Raw genomic sequence first — 16,141 nt, 5'->3', positions numbered from 1 at the left:
TATCGCTCCAGTCCAGACTTGCCTTCTACTATGCTTAATATTATATTTTTTTCTGAAAGAACATTATAATTATATCATGCATTGTTCCTACTGATGCCCTTTACTTGATGCTCAACATTTGTTTTGTTTTTGCAATGTGATCTTTAGTTCTTGAGATCATACACTTGAGTCAGTTAATAGTTGCCTTCTGTTCTATCAAGTGGGAAGAACATCAGAAGAAGCAGCCTTGGTTATTATCTCAGAGGTCTTCCAATATAGCTCTGACCATAAAACATATAAAAATCACACAGAATCTATAAATGTGCTTAGAAATTCTGTTCAAGAAAACATTGGCATGAGTGATCAGATATAAAACCACCTTATGAAGAATCCTTTGAACCGGGGATTAAGGAGAATTTTAAGATCAGAATATACTTTAGCTTATAAACAGATATAGTAATTGGCTGAGTTATAGAATTCCTTTATTTTAAAAATAAAATATGTACCATTTTTATTTTCCCCCAGCTTTTCCTAGAAGGTGAGGCAAAATATTTCATCAAAATTTTTTTTGTTTTGGATCCAATGAATTAAAGAAAAACTTTTATCATTAGCAAAATGATATTTCCACATATACTTCCATAATTATCCATGTTACTAATAGAAATAATGTTTGTATCATACAAGAATATTGAATTAAATTCAATATTTCATATGAAATGTTCAAAATAATCTCTAGCACATAATGAAAATGTGCCAGCTCTTAAAATAAACTATTAATATTTAATCAATAGAAATCATACTATTACAGCAATGCATTTCGTATTTTAGGTTTTGGTTTAGGAACAAATAAGCAAAAGAACATTGAAATTAGCATAATTATTGGGATTTTAAAAACATCCTTTGCCCAGCTTTATTAGGGAAAACAGTCCCATGATACAAATCACCTCTATTCCAGCCTGAAAGGACAATTGCCAGTGTCTTCTCCAACCTTGTTATGCAGGCAGTTTATATCATCATTTCTTAAAATATCTAACAGTATTAAAAGGCCATTTATTAATGAAAACACTTTCATGAAGTATTGAATAAAATTTAATTAATACAAATTATATAGCAATATTTGGTGCTTATGTAACATCCATGTCAGGTAACAAATTAAGCTTGTTATTAAGTCTCTGCAGGCTGGAAACAGCATACTTTTGTCTGTCTTAATATAATCCTTTCATTAGTTCCTCGGCCTGGAATCCTCCTGTGGTTATGTATATAAAAAAAAGTCAAGAGGTCTTTGAATTCTGGGCTTGGTTTCTCAATCTCCTGCTTCAGGATTACCTTTCTTGACAGCTCCCCATGTAGATCACACTGGAGGGGAATGGAAACAGCATTTTTAACAAGTTTTTCAAGTAGATTAGTTATGTACATTTTGCCCAGGAGTAACATACAAATAACTTGTCAATGGAGAGTGAAAACAGGCATTTCAGGTTGTGTCAACCATCTTCCTTTCCCTCTGTGATCAAGCAGAGGAAAACACTATTTTCTATTTAATTATATTCCTAATCCACATTTGAAACTATATGTCTCTGTATTAAGAGTATAACATATACATAACTATAGCTTTTACTTTTAGCATGTATGAATGAGGATGCTTACAGGAAAATTTTCTTGTGTATCTATGTAGATGGAATGCCTTTAGCAGAAACTTTTATTCTAATTGCTTTAGAGCATAAAGACTGCTTCACACTTACTCTAATTTCCCTCTGCTTATTCTCAGTGATTATTTTAAAATCCTCTTATCAAAAATGATATTCAGCAATTGTGATAATCAGATTATAATTCCAGAAAAATAAAATAAAACTTAGGGTCTCTTTTTTTTCTTTTTGGGTCACACCCGGCGATGTTCAGGGGGACGGTGCTCGGGGGACCATATAGGATGCTGGGAATCCAACCCGGGTCGGCCTCATGCAAGGCAAATGCCCTACTGGATGTGCTGTCGCTCTGGCCCCAAAACTTAGTTTTATTTTCAGTGAATTTCCTTGCTAGAGATATGTAAATCCCTATTAGAATAAGACATTGAAAGGGAAATTGGTTACTTACTAGTTAAATTTAGATTTTATAAAACCACAGTGTGCTCTTTTTTGTTTATTAAAATAAATCATCATAACAAAGATATGCTTAAAATAGGAAATGAATCACTTGATGCTTGGAAAAAAATCAGGGCCTACACTTGTCAGACAAATTTCTCAAGGTCAGAAATACAGAGACAATATGAATGCTGTTGATTTTTAGATATGTTTTGCAAAGTTATTTGAGGATGATTATGAGCTGGATTGTTTTACACTAACCATTTTAAGGAAAGATGAACATAGTTTGGGGAGTTGAGGATTTCATTACAGAAGTGTTAGTGTGTCTGGGCAAGAGGGGATATAATTATGTTTCTTGAGTACCATCTTTTCCACCATCTTTATTAAGTTAGTGTGATTTACAATACTGCCAATGACGGTTTCATACAAACATCATTCTAACATCTCAGCACCAGAATGTTTGCTTACCTCCACCACCGTACCAAAGGACTCTCTAATAGATTCTTCTCTCCTTTCATAACCCCCCTGACCAGCGCTCTACTTCCTTTCAGGTGCATTTAGTTCTGTGGAACAATTTTTTTTAATTCTTTTGCCTTGGGAAAATTGTCTCCCTTATAAGTATCCTAATATTCCACATATGAGAATGATCATTCTCTATCTATACCTTTCATTATGAGTGACTTCAATCAGCATACCTTCTAGTTCCATCCAGTAGTAGGAAATTAAATTATTTTATCTCTTCTTATAGCTGCATATTATTCTATTGTGTATATGTACTACAGTTTCTTGACCCATTCATCTATAATTGAACATGTGGGTTGTTTCCAAATCCTAGATATTGTACTATTTCAGTGAACATATATCCTTTTAAGCTAATGTTCTTGTGCTTTGGTAGCATATTTAAAAAATTTGTACCTTGTTTTATTCAATGAACTAACCTCAGTTTCTTTATCTTTCCATGGTACCCCTGTGATGATGCTTCTTAAATATTCTTGTGGAAAATTAATTGTAGTAATTAACATGATTCATTGTAATTTTTTTTAAAAAATCTATTATCCAAAATATACTATGAGCTAGTTGAAAATAGTTATCTTACTGGTATTTCCAGCATATTTTGTAAGGCTAAGCACAATAGCATTTAATGTTTGTTGTTTAAGGTCATAAATTCTAGAAGCAGATTACTGGTTCTCAGTGCTTAGGTTGTAGACTATATCACTCCTTCATAATCTGACTCTCTTTAATTTGTAGTTCATATTTTAGATAAATTTACCTTTAAAATTGGGCAGGTGGTATAGCAATATATTATGGATCTCTACTCACATATATACAGACATAGCCTTCACCAGTATCCATATCTTCCACATGTTCCAACTGAGAAACTGAGTCACCATTATCACTCAAAGTACATAATTCACATTGTTTCATTCAACACTATATTTTATTCATTTTATTGTTGTTGTTGCTGGGAGTCACACCCAACAATGCTCAGGGTTTACTCCTGAATCCCGACTCAGAAATTTCTCCTGGCATTACTCAGGGATGCTGAGGATTGAACTCATGTTGGCCCTGTGCAAGGCAAATGCCCTACTCACTCACTATCTCTCTGGCCTCCTGACATACTATATAATCTATGAATTTTTATGTGCCTAATTACATTTATGAAATATCTGTATATTTATGAAGTCATTTTATCATGCAGATGTTTATTTTTGGCATTTGGTTTTTGGGGAAACACAGCAGTATTCAGGGGCTATTTCCGAGTCTATCTATCCTCTTGAGTGAACCCTGAGAGTGCTCAGGTGGACAATCTGCTGTTCTAGGGGATTCAAACCAGAGTAAGTGGGATGCAAGGCAAGTGGCTTGACCTCTGTAAGGTCTCTCCATCCTGTAAAGAACTTTAACTGTTCTCCAATTCAATGTGCTCTGCCCTATCATCATTTTCTCAGCTTCAATTATTTTTCTTATTTTTGATCTGAAATATTCAGTAAGCCTTTTAACTATTTTTCATGGCTCAGATTCAATACTCTCATTAATAATCAAAAGGTTATAATAAACATAAAATAATTGTTGTAAATATTAAAATTATTTCCTATAGTGTTTTTAGCACACTCCCAGTTGAATAATGTGACACAATGGTGCCATTTTTAATTATCTACATATTTAAAATGGAATGCAAGCTTCTAGAGAGAGGGTCTAGTGGCACATCTTACAAAGAAGAGTTAAAACTGTTTTAAATTAGAAACAATTAGAGTGTATTTAACTGAAGTTAAAGATGACCTGCTATAGCAGTTAAATGATCAACCAAGAGATATTGAATATTTATGAAGAAAGTAAAATTAAATAGGAAATGCATTTCTTTTGGTGAGACTCAAAACAAAAGTAATTGCAGAAATCTTATTTAAAATTTAAATGAAAAATATCTGCATTTTTCAAATAAAATATATCTTCTTTGTGATTATACAATCAAGTTTGTATAATTAATTGTATCTATATTAAATGTCTTTGCAGGGTATGTGTTAATACTATATTTAAAATTTGAAGAATATGATTTTGACATGAGAGAAATTGTAAGAGATCAATCAATAAAGTATTAATGCTTCCCTAAACCTCAAGAAAGCCATTGTAATTGTTTTGTACTATTTCAGAAGCTTCCCTTTGAGAATTTTAGTCAGTTTTGAGGTTAACTATAAAAAAAATTGTTCTGTATGTAGGCTTACTTCTTGATTGAAAAACTTGCAGAAGAAAAAATAAATTTATAAGGTTATTAAAAGATTAAACATATTTATATCTGCAGATAAAATTTTCACTAAATGGATTTTGCTAACATATTCCACTCTGGCAGAAATATTATATATGCATTTGCATATGCAATGTGTATCACATAAATACAAACATACATTAGATATCATTTATAATTTGTAATTTATAGTTGATGAAAATAACTAATTTAAATTGAGGCAAGAGATTATCAAGATATCTTACTTGATAAAAATCAAAATGCAGTCTCTAAATTAAAACTGAGTTTAAAATTTTAAAATTGACTATGGCTAACAGATTTCATGAAATTTAATTAATATTTTAAACTTGGTTTTCATGTATTGATCCTTAAAGAGAAAAAGAGCAATTTAAGGTCTAGATTATTCTAAGCATGTCATTTATGGAATACCAAATCTTTTTAGTATTTTATTTTGCTATTAATTATTAATCATTAATATGCAAATGCATAGGAGTAGCTCATTTTCATATTCCAGCATGCTTTAACTATTGCTCTGGGTAATTTTAACTTAGTATTTAGTAGTTCCACTTTGCAGGAGACTTCAGATATTTTTCCTCTGCCCTTTGAAAGAGGCTTTACATTTAATAGATTTCCCCTGGTGCTGCAGGTCTAGATTTTGTGGGGTTTTATAGACTTAAGTAGCAAATGTCTTCCAATTAAAGTAGCAACATTTCATTCTATTTATTTTTGCTAGTGGTGATTCAGTTTACTAATGTTCACCATGGTTTTTTGAACAGCTATCACCCTTTATTTTTATTTTATTTAAATAGAAATTCTTTATGTTGAATGCCGTTCTGCTCCACAAACTTCTTTAGCTTTCCATTTGGCTCAGTTATTTTTCACATTGCTGACTATTCAACTTAAATCCAAAAATGTCATCAAATGGTATGCAGTGATATTTATAGGTAATTGTAACCCAAATCCTTAGGGAATATTACAGATACACTTATGTAAGGGGAAAACCCCCACACTTGCTGATATCCTACATGTGAATTGTTGCTTTTTTAGTCCCTGGAGAGTTGATTGTCATGTGACAATTGTTTTGTGACCTGTGATACAAAGAACATAGTTTGGTAGGACTTAGAGAGGAGGAATTTAAATAACTTCAAAATATATTACAGTACTAGGAAAATAGTCCCTTTACATCAAAATTCCCTAACAAAATTCCCTGGAAATAACAGGTTTCATCTTAAGTTTACAGGTTAAAAATATCTAATTTACCACATTCTTAAATCTGTGTAACACACATTAGCATAGTAAAATCTCTAAAAATAATTTCATAAAATAAAATATTAAACACTGGGAATTTGTGAAACTTTTCTGTAGGACAGAAAATATGTTTATTGCATCAAATTATTCTTAGTGAGTTTAATTCAGATCCTATTAAAACATTTCTTCACGGAAGTTATGTTATATATTTATGTATGTCTTCAATTAATGTACTAAATGGCCTGCTGCTTTAGTCTACCTTTGGCTACTATAACAATGTGCTATAGAATTGGTGACTCAAACAACAAAAATGTCTTTTTTGCCTAGTTTGGTAAGGCGAAAGTTTGAGATGAGGTAGTTTCTAGTGAGAGTCATCTTCAAGTCATCTGTAGCTGTTTTTAGCTGTGTTCTCACCTGACTGGGAGCAAACAAGTGTCCTCTCCCCTCCTCTCACTTCCCACCTCCCCTTTAAGCTACCCCCCATCCTTTTCTTATACACAGGTTCTTAGAACTTTAGCTTATATATTCATTTCTCTGTTTTTTTTTTGTTTTAATTAATGTGGGATCACACACCGAGATCCGGCCACCATGGTATGCCAGGGATCAATACTGGCTTCTTGCATGCAAAGTATACGCTCTACCTCTGAGTCACATTCTGGACCTGGAAAACTGATTGCTCAATGATTTTCTTACTTACTTACTTACTTACTTACTTACTTACTTATTTTTCTGAGTGACCCATAAACCCATTTTTTAAAAATAATGAGTTTATTTTTGACACCATGCAAACTGTTTTTAGTATAAATTAATACATAGACTACTCTGGCACCATATCCTTACCTGTGTCCACTTCCCTCCACTGTTGTCCCTGGATCTCTTACCCACCTTCCCCAACCACCTGGTAAGCTTCCTACTGTAGACAACTTCTCAGTTTCTGCTGCCTTTGCACATTTTTCATTCCTCTATATTGTTTCTTTCTTCATATCCCATGTATTAGAGATATGATGAGTATTTTTTATTTAATTTGTCTGAAAAAGTGCCTGAGAACAAACACATACACAGAAAACACCAGAAGTACAAAGAGATGTAAAAAATGAGACAGAGCAAATGCCCATATGTCATCAAGTTAAAAAGCAATGCAACTTACTGAGTAAAAAGCTCCACTTAAAAGAAATGTAATGCTAAACATATAATTATTAGATAATTTGTGCAGTTGCCTTTTAGAAATCATCATCATTTTCATCATCCCGTTGATCATTGAATTTATTGAGCCGTCTCAGTAATGTCTCCATTTGTCTTAGCCCTGAGATTTTGGAAGCCTCTCTTTACTCATCCTTCCCAATGATGCTGAATTGGAGGATCTTTCAGGGTCAGGGGATGAGGCTCAGCATTGTTACTGGTTTTAGCATATGAATACAACATGGGGAGTTTTCGAGTCTCTCCCATGTGGGCAGGAAACTTTCCGTAGCTTGCCAGGTTCTCCCAGAGGGAGAAGTAGGCTATAAGATGTTGCTTCCGAATGCTTGGTTTTAAGTCTCTGGATGTTGGCCTTTTAGAAAAATTAACTAAAAAATTATTGTGATCTATCTAAGGGAAACTATAAGTTGGGTATAAATAATAGCTGGGTACTAATCATAAATCAATCTCTCAAAAATTATTTTAGGAATTTTTTTCCATTCTTTAATGATCTGTTTCATTTTTGTTTTTACTCTGGATTATATTAATAACTCAACTTTCATATTTTATTTATTGTTATTTAATTTGGGGGCCACACGGAGCAGTTGCTCGGGGTTTACTCCTGGATCTTAGATCAGGGATCATAATCCATGGTGTTGCTTACCTGGGTGAACTTATGGTGAGCTGGGGTTCGAACCAAGGTCATCTGCATAAAAGACAGGTGCCCTACCATTGTACAATTCCTCAAGCACTGTAGCACTGTACTTCATTTTTTTATATACATTTTGCACTTCTCATAAAGCTAACGTTTTTTATATAACCATACATTTTATATAGTATCATCTGTTTGGTACATATTTTAGAAATGAAATGGAGAAGACAAAAATAGAGTGTCTGGTTTGTGCTAACTATAGAGACAATCCTTAGCCAACATTCTGGTTTGTCCACAATGAATTCTCTAAAAGATATGATCAGAGCCATTGAAGTGGCAAGCGACTTGATTTCAAAAGTTTGCCTTTATATTTTATTGTTTATTTGTTTGCTTGCTTGTTTTGTGGTGTTTGGGATTGAATCCAGGAACTCACATATCTGAGGTATTTGCTTTGTTGTTGAACGACATCCTCAGACTATTGTTTATCTTTAAGCTATATTATGTGCTCAAGATAGAAGAACTAAAATCTCCAAACATAAAAAAAAGCATGTAACTTTCTATCCAGAAGTAATGTAGCCCTGTAGCACTGTCATCCTGTTGTTCATTGATTTGCTCGAGCAGGCGCCAGTAACATCTCCATTTCACAACAGTAACTTGTTGTTACTGTTTTTGGCATATCAAATACACCACGGGTAGTTTGCCAGGCACTGCCATGTGGGCAGGATTCTCTTGGTAGCTTGCTGGGCTCTCCAAGAGGAATCGAACCCAGGTTGGCCGCAGGCAAGGCAAACGCCCTACCCGCTATGCTATTGCTCCAGAATAATTTAGTATATTTCTTTCCTACAATTTTTAAGGCCTATTTTTGACTTGCTTGATTCCTGTTTCTCCTACTTTGTGTCTGTATTTGTGGTTCATACTTAGCTTTTTTTCACACCTTACATAGAAAAAGGCATTTTATTTCATCATCACTAACTCCTTATAATGTATATTATGTGTGTGTATATATATATATACTATTTTGCCAACTGTATTTTTTCAGAGATAAGATTTTATATATTTGAGTAGATAGATAAATTTATATTTTAAATTTTTACATATACTAACTTGTGTTTGTTAAAGCAGTTTACTAGGGAAATGAATAGGGTAGAAATGTACAGTTGGATCTTTTCCTTCGGTACATATATTAGAGAGGGCGAGTGAACTCTTGTAGATTAATGGAACATGCTGCTTTACCCCTAAATGCTTGTTTGTGTCCCAGGACTAAAATCAATGCTCACTTGCTGCCACGTATTTTTCTGCAGCAGGGTTATCCCACAGGCGATTTAATTTTATCCTCCTCCTCAAAGAAGGGAGTGTGTGTTTATTTTCGCAATCCTAATGTCTAGCCTATTGCTTGTTGTACAGTAGCTCTTTTCTCTTATAAAGAGCAATTAATTGAATGATTGAACAGAAACCTGTTTTTTTTTTCTTAGTTTTTTTATTTTCTCTGAGCAAGTTGGATTTGGAAGCGCAATTTCTGCTTGGCGACTTTTCCATTTCCCAATTTATAATCATCATGATCCCTGAATGGCTTTCACACGTTTCCCTGTTCCAGCTCTTAGAAAGACTTTTGAACTTAATTTCAAAGACAATAATACAACTGAAAAGATTAGTAGGTGATTGTGTCTGTGAGAAAAGTTGAAGACTGGGAAATTGTAATGTACCCTATTTGGAACATTATATATATCCCTAATAGTCGTTCTCTGCTCTTGACTTCTTATTAATTCATATCACTATTACTCTCTTTGGTTAAATTAGGTTTTTATTTCACCCTGAATAAGCACAATCTTGGAATCTGAAGACTTAGGTAAACATTGTAGAGTTCTAGGAGAAAGACAGAAATTAGCATGAGACTAATTTAATGACGTAAACTAATGAGAGAAGTTTGTTCTTAACAGTTGGAGAAAAAAAAAATCCCAAACTCCATAGAGGGTGTGTCTGGGTGTGTTGCTAACTAAGTGGAATATTAAGTTGTGGATTTACAGATGGCCAAAAGCTCTGAACACTATCCTGTGGCTCATGTACATGCAAAATGAACAAAAACAGTTGCCGAACACTTGCTTTTTAAAATTTCACACACATTATTTAGAATTAATATTTTTCTCAAGTTCTTCTGCTTTGATTGGAAGTAGAAGATTTCATTGCTCTGATCCTTGGGGTAAGGCTAGGTGACTACTCAGTTTATTTATTTATATTTTTCATTGCCTAATGAAAAAAAAAATAAAGTTATTTTAAGTAAATATTTCTCTAATTTCTTAGAGGTGTTCATAGGAGTTAGGTAAATTAATCAAAGACATATGTAGCAAATTAGTAGAGCCAATTTTTAAAGCTATCAAGGCAATATAGCCCTTGCTTCTAACCATACACATACATGTATATACGCATTCTTCATAGCCTAAGCTCTGTTGAAAATAATTTCAAAATTCACTTATTTCTTAACTAGATTATATTCTGGAGTGTTATTCGTCGCTGTTAATAACAAACACTGCTATAATGGTTATAGTCTAAAAATATCACTAAGAAGACCAAATTGTAGGTGATGGATAAGTAGAGGAAGGTCCTATAATAAATCAACCTTATAACATACCCTCATCCACAATGTCTTGTAGAGTCTTGGGAGAGGTTCCCAGTAGTCTGTTCTTAGGTACAAGAGTAAGTGGCTTGATTTTTTTCCCAAACTTTTTACTAAGTCTTTGCATAGATAACTCATTACAATTCTCTTCCAAATTTGTAAAGTAATCCTCAGTTGGGTGTTAGTATCTCTAGGGTATTACCACCAGCTAGTAGCACTATAACAATGTATTTGCATTTTAAAGGAAGACTCTAAAGCTCTTTAATGCTTTCTAACTAAAAGCAGTAAATCTCTGTTGGTAAAATTGGAGGCCCTGGCCTTGGATAAAATGTGCTGGAGGTATGAGAGTTGAACTAGGTATCCACTGTGTCCATTCTAATCACAGTATGAAATGAAGTGTTCCCACCTAGTAGCCTGACTTCTGCTTCCAGATAAAGGAAAATGAGGGCAGCCTCTTTGGCCTGAGTAATCAAGTAATCTTTAACTGATTCATTTTCTTTGAAGCAAAACAAAATAAAGGAAGGGCCTAGATCTTTCAAACATTAACTTCCTTTCTATCTGTACCCTGCTCCCCCACCCTTCACATATTTTTTTTTCCTGGCACCTTGTTTGAGATCTTAAAATGCCTCAGTTTTCTTTCTCTGGCTTCTAGTATCTACCTGACATTATTTCCACACTTGAAATCTTAACTTGATGTTACCTTTTCTTCTTTGTATTTCCTGGGATTTTGAAGATCACTTGGAATAGATGGACTGGGATACTTGAGTGACTTGAAGGAAAGGACTTAGCATACTTAAGATATATTTGATTGTACAATGTGAAACCAGACCTTTATATCATCAACAAAATTAATATTTTTCACATTTTCTGCCAAACCATCTTGGGAATAAAAAAATAAGAAGATCCCTACATCTGTGCAGAAAGACCTATAATGAAATGGTTCACCATGGGTTATTGTAATGCAAAAAGAAACATTCACTAGAGATGGTTAGTAATAAGGACAATTAAAGTTTAGCCAGGTGAAATGGGAGTGGGCTGCTTGGAGAAATGCTTAAGTAGCAAAGAGGCAGTTTGTGTACTAAGGGTCAAAATAGTTCAGGATACTGGCAAGAAATTATGTAGGACTAACAGTAAGCCATGATGGAGGAATATCAAGGTGGGGTTGGAATAGTAGGCTAAGGTCAAGCAACAAAAGGTGGACCTTAATGGTGCATTCCAAGAAGAAAGAATAATTTTATTTCTTTAAGCATATAAGATTGCTCCTGGCTCAGCACTCCTGACAGTTATCAGAGGACTGTGGTGGATGTCAGGGATCCAACCTTGGCTGACTGCATGCAAGGCAAATGTCCTACCTGCTGCCCTTTGGTTCAAAGAGCCCCTTTAGGGGGACAGTGCAATAGTACAGCCAGTGGGTAGGATGTTTGCATTGCATGCGGCCGACCCAGGTTCCACCTATGGCATCCCATATGGTCCCCTAAGCACTGCCAGGAATAATTCCTGAGTGCAGAGCCAGGAGTATCCCCTGAGCATCGCTGGGTATTACCTCAAAATTGAAAAAAAAACACCTTTATTTACCTTTGTACAGATGATGAAATTTGTGTATACTTCTTATTGGGACACTGAGAAGTAGGCATCATTTTCATGTGTTCTGTCCTTTGTAGGTCATTCCTTTGAGAAACATAGTTTTCTTTAGACTAATTATTTTCAGATAATACTCTTTATCTGAAAAAAAAAGGGAAACTTAGAAATTGTGCCGTAATGATTTGGGGATGGACTGGAATGATAACACAGTGGGTAGGATGTTTGCTTTGCACGCGGCTGATCCACGTTTGATTCCTCTCAAAGAGCCTGGCAAGCTAGCCATGGCATATTCGATATGCCAAAAACAGTAACAACAAGTCTCACAATGGAGACATTACTGGTGCCTGCTCGAGGAAAAAGCATATAAGAAACGTCATCAAATTTTTGTTTTATAAAAACTCTTCAGAGATCAATATAGTGTCTTATAGAGAATAGCTACTGAAGTAGGGACAAGTTTCGGTAAATTGTGGAGATAATCGGAAGTACTTGATAGTAGATTATGTAACAAAGGAGGAGTTGATCTGAAAGATGGAAGTAAAAATGGAGAAGAGAGAAAGAAATCATTGGTGCCTTCATTGGAAAGTATCAAGCACACAGGAGAAGGAAAACACACAGCTGAGTCCTAGATTTTGGGCTTAGTCAATTAGGTCCTATTTTGCTGAACTAGGATAAGTTTTAATGGGGAATATGCTGAGTTCACGCTTGGATAAGCTGAGTCTTAGATTATTAAAGTATGTCCAAGCAAATATTTCCAGCAGACAGGCATTAATCTGCTTGAATCCCAGGAGAAACATTTAAGCTGTAGATGTATATTTAGCATATAAGTGATGACAATAGAAAAGATCACTCAGGGAGAATGGGAACTTAGAAAGGACGGTTGATCAATCTTTGACAAATAACATGAGTTAAGGAACCAACCGGCTGAGAATGAAAATGTTACTTAAGAGTAAGAGATAACTAAAGGGGCTATGATGAGATACTCAGGAGTCACAGCATATAACTAGTATGTGTGAGGCTTTGAGTTAGATCCCTACCATGATCCCCTCTCTTCTTTTCTAGCATCTATGGATGTGGTCCTAGTATCTTCTCAGCACCAAATTTTGGATTAAATATCATTGACAATTTTCACCAGGAGTGGCCACTGTAAAGTAATACAGTGAATAAAAGTGTCATAAGAGAAATTTTCTGAATAAATTTACCAGGGCTACTTCTGATAATATATAGTATATTTTCCATATTATTTAACAAGATCAACATATGATCTTGTCTTGATGGAAGTGCTTCCAGCCTCTGGATTCAGGTGGTGTCACCTCCTTTCTATTGTGTCCATTTCAGTTTCTGTCTCTGCACCTCTGTTCACACGAGTAGATTCCCTTCATTGAAACTAGTTGGAGCATTCATACAGTTTCATGTTCCACTACTCTTTTGCTTTTTCCTAATTTTGTTACATATCCTTCTTGACTATGACTAACTCAGATTTCAGAGTTCTCTTCTGCTGCTTCTACCACTATGGAATTTTATCTTCCGATTTAAAGATGTCTGTATTGTCACCCAGTCTTAATTTTTAAGATCTTAGCAGGTTGCAAACCTTCCTTTAAAGATTTTACCAGTACTTAGACTCCATATTTGCTTCCCTTGGCAAAAGGATAAGCTTCTAATGACTATGAACCCATGTGTCCAAATTAACCCTCATAATGCTTGCTTTGAAAAAAGTCAGTGCTTAATAGTTATTAATGACCAATTATTAATAATAATTAAGTGACCACATATATTATACATGTTACTTACACTAAATAGAGGTGATATGTAAGACTCTCCTGTTCAGGCAAAGGCTCTCAGCTGAGCCAACATGAAAATGCTAGCTTATGAAGTATTTAAATGGAGGTTTTGATATATGTTGTGCATAGTGGCTAGATAAATGATGGGAAAGTATTTTATAAAGGCACATTCATGATACAGAGACAGAATGTGAGAATGTTAAATATGTTTGTTTCAAAATTTGTAGGATTATTCTTCATGTTTTTCCTATAGAGCTAGAGAGAGTTTTTGCCCCTACTTTTGATTTTATAATTTTAACAATTAATCTTATGAACTAGGAATGTAAAAGGCAAGTATCACTAAAATACAAAGACTGACATTTTTATTTGTCCTAAAGGCAGATCTAAGCTACTATAATGGGAATTTTGCAATGTTGTTCTAAAAAATCCTAAACCTTTCCTATTTTTTCTTTCATTTGTTTGTTTAGTATATTCAGAGTAAAGCAACTTACTGGTGCTGTTCATTTAAATAGAATAAGGGTTAACTGATAACTTGACTTATCTTTTAAATGACAAAAAATAAAGAAATTGCAAGACCTTTTCACACATTAGATATGTATTGTCATTTATCATCTAGATATCAGGCTAGCAGTGCGAAGTAATAAAACATATCATCGAAAAATGTGCTATAGGTCTGAATCACTCTTTCATTCCACCTCCCAGCTAACTGTAGTATTAAATCAAACAAGCAGAACATTTCCTTAGGCAGCCATTGCCTTTTAATTTCCTGAAGAACCTTAAAATATCATTCATTACAAGTACTACACATATTTGGTTTTTAAAAGTCTCATAAATCAATAGCAGGCTGACTGTAATAATTATTACAAGTTAGTGCATAATTTTCGTGCTGAAGGCTGCATGCAGAACTTTAGCATATGCAAACGAGGCAATTCAAACTGTGTATAGATATTAATATGAAGAAGCAGGTAACGAGGTGCAGGCTATGAATTATGCATCAAGAGTGGCTGATCTTCAATGAGGAAAATGAATTCAGCATGTAATCTAATTAGTGATGGAAGTCTATTACATCTAACTGCAAAAGCAACCGTCCTTGAAACAAATTTATTTACAGTCCATGTTACCACTTGAAACAACTTTGAAATGATGTGTAAGACAACAGCTTAATTGTAAAATTTTTTTTGTTTATTTGTTTCAGTTCTAGACCTGGAAGACCTCCTAAGAGGACTCAAAGTGTCACCTCCCCAGAGAACTCTCATATCATGCCACATTCTGTCCCTGGCCTCATGTCTCCTGGGATAATCCCACCAACAGGTAAGAATGCTACTTATTTATTCTGAAAATATGAAAAAGGAGCCAGTGCCATCGATTTTATGCATACTTACGTTTGCATGGATATTTACACTTATCAATTGTGTTCTGTGTACACTCAGATGCTACTGACCAGACTTCAAGACTGCCATGATGGTTATCATTTATTTATTTAAAATAGTGGAGATTTAATTAAGCGAAGAGCAGGGTTTATTTTTATATTCCTCTCAGCAATACCAAACAATGAATCATTATCCTCATTGATCTAATTAAGGAACCAACCCATAGAGAAAATCAGTGACTTCCTCAAGGACAATCAGGTGGGATAGATAATGGCCTTCCAACTGGGATTTTCTCTGTCACTGTCACTGTCATCCCATTGTTCTTCGATTTGCTTGAGCGGGCACCAGTAACGTCTCCATTATGAGACTTGTTACTGTTTTTGGCATACAGAATATGCCACAGGTAGCTTGCCAGGCTCTCTGAGAGGGACGGAGGAATCGAACCCAGGTTGGCCATATGCAAAGCAAGCGCCTTATCAGCTGTGCATTGCTCCAGCCCAGGATTTTCTCATTCTCTAAAAATCCCATGTAGGTTGAAATGAAAGAGTGTCAATATAGTCAATATAATTTTTTCTAACTTTCTAGATCATATTAGTAGTGCAGAGCTGAGGTGGAATGTTGTGATGGGTTATTATTTGGGTTAATACACTTAGTTCATATACCTTAAGTTTAATACACCAAGTTTGTATTAGTGAGCTAGGTATGAAGCTCATTAGAGCACCTTTCATGCCTGTAGTGAGGTCCCAGGATCAATTCCTGGTAACACAAAAAACGCCATCAAAAAGTGTCTAAAGTTAGAGTTAGAAGGCCTGTTTCTCAAACAAGCAAAACGACCATATAAAACTTAAAAAAGGAAAAGCGAAAGGTAAACAATCCCAGATCAGATATTATAATTAATTTTATAATTCAATATTATAATTACTATTAAATTATT

General features: G+C 34.4%; 1 protein-coding gene across 3 annotated transcripts in view; it reads left to right on the top strand.

Moving 5' to 3' along the window:
- DACH1 (dachshund family transcription factor 1) overlaps positions 1 to 16,141 on the top strand; it is a 423,983-nt gene that overhangs the window by 169,473 nt on the left and 238,369 nt on the right. For all 3 annotated transcript variants that reach the window (XM_055122554.1, XM_055122548.1, XM_004604002.2), the window contains exon 2: positions 15,033 to 15,148. In XM_055122554.1, coding sequence (XP_054978529.1) covers positions 15,033 to 15,148 — 116 coding nt within the window. The remainder of the gene's footprint in view (positions 1 to 15,032; positions 15,149 to 16,141) is intronic.

This window comes from Sorex araneus, chromosome 1, assembly GCF_027595985.1.
Source record: "Sorex araneus isolate mSorAra2 chromosome 1, mSorAra2.pri, whole genome shotgun sequence".
NCBI lineage: Eukaryota > Metazoa > Chordata > Mammalia > Eulipotyphla > Soricidae > Sorex > Sorex araneus.
Note: the sequence above shows the minus strand (reverse complement) of the source record. Positions and strands in the feature narration are given on the sequence as shown.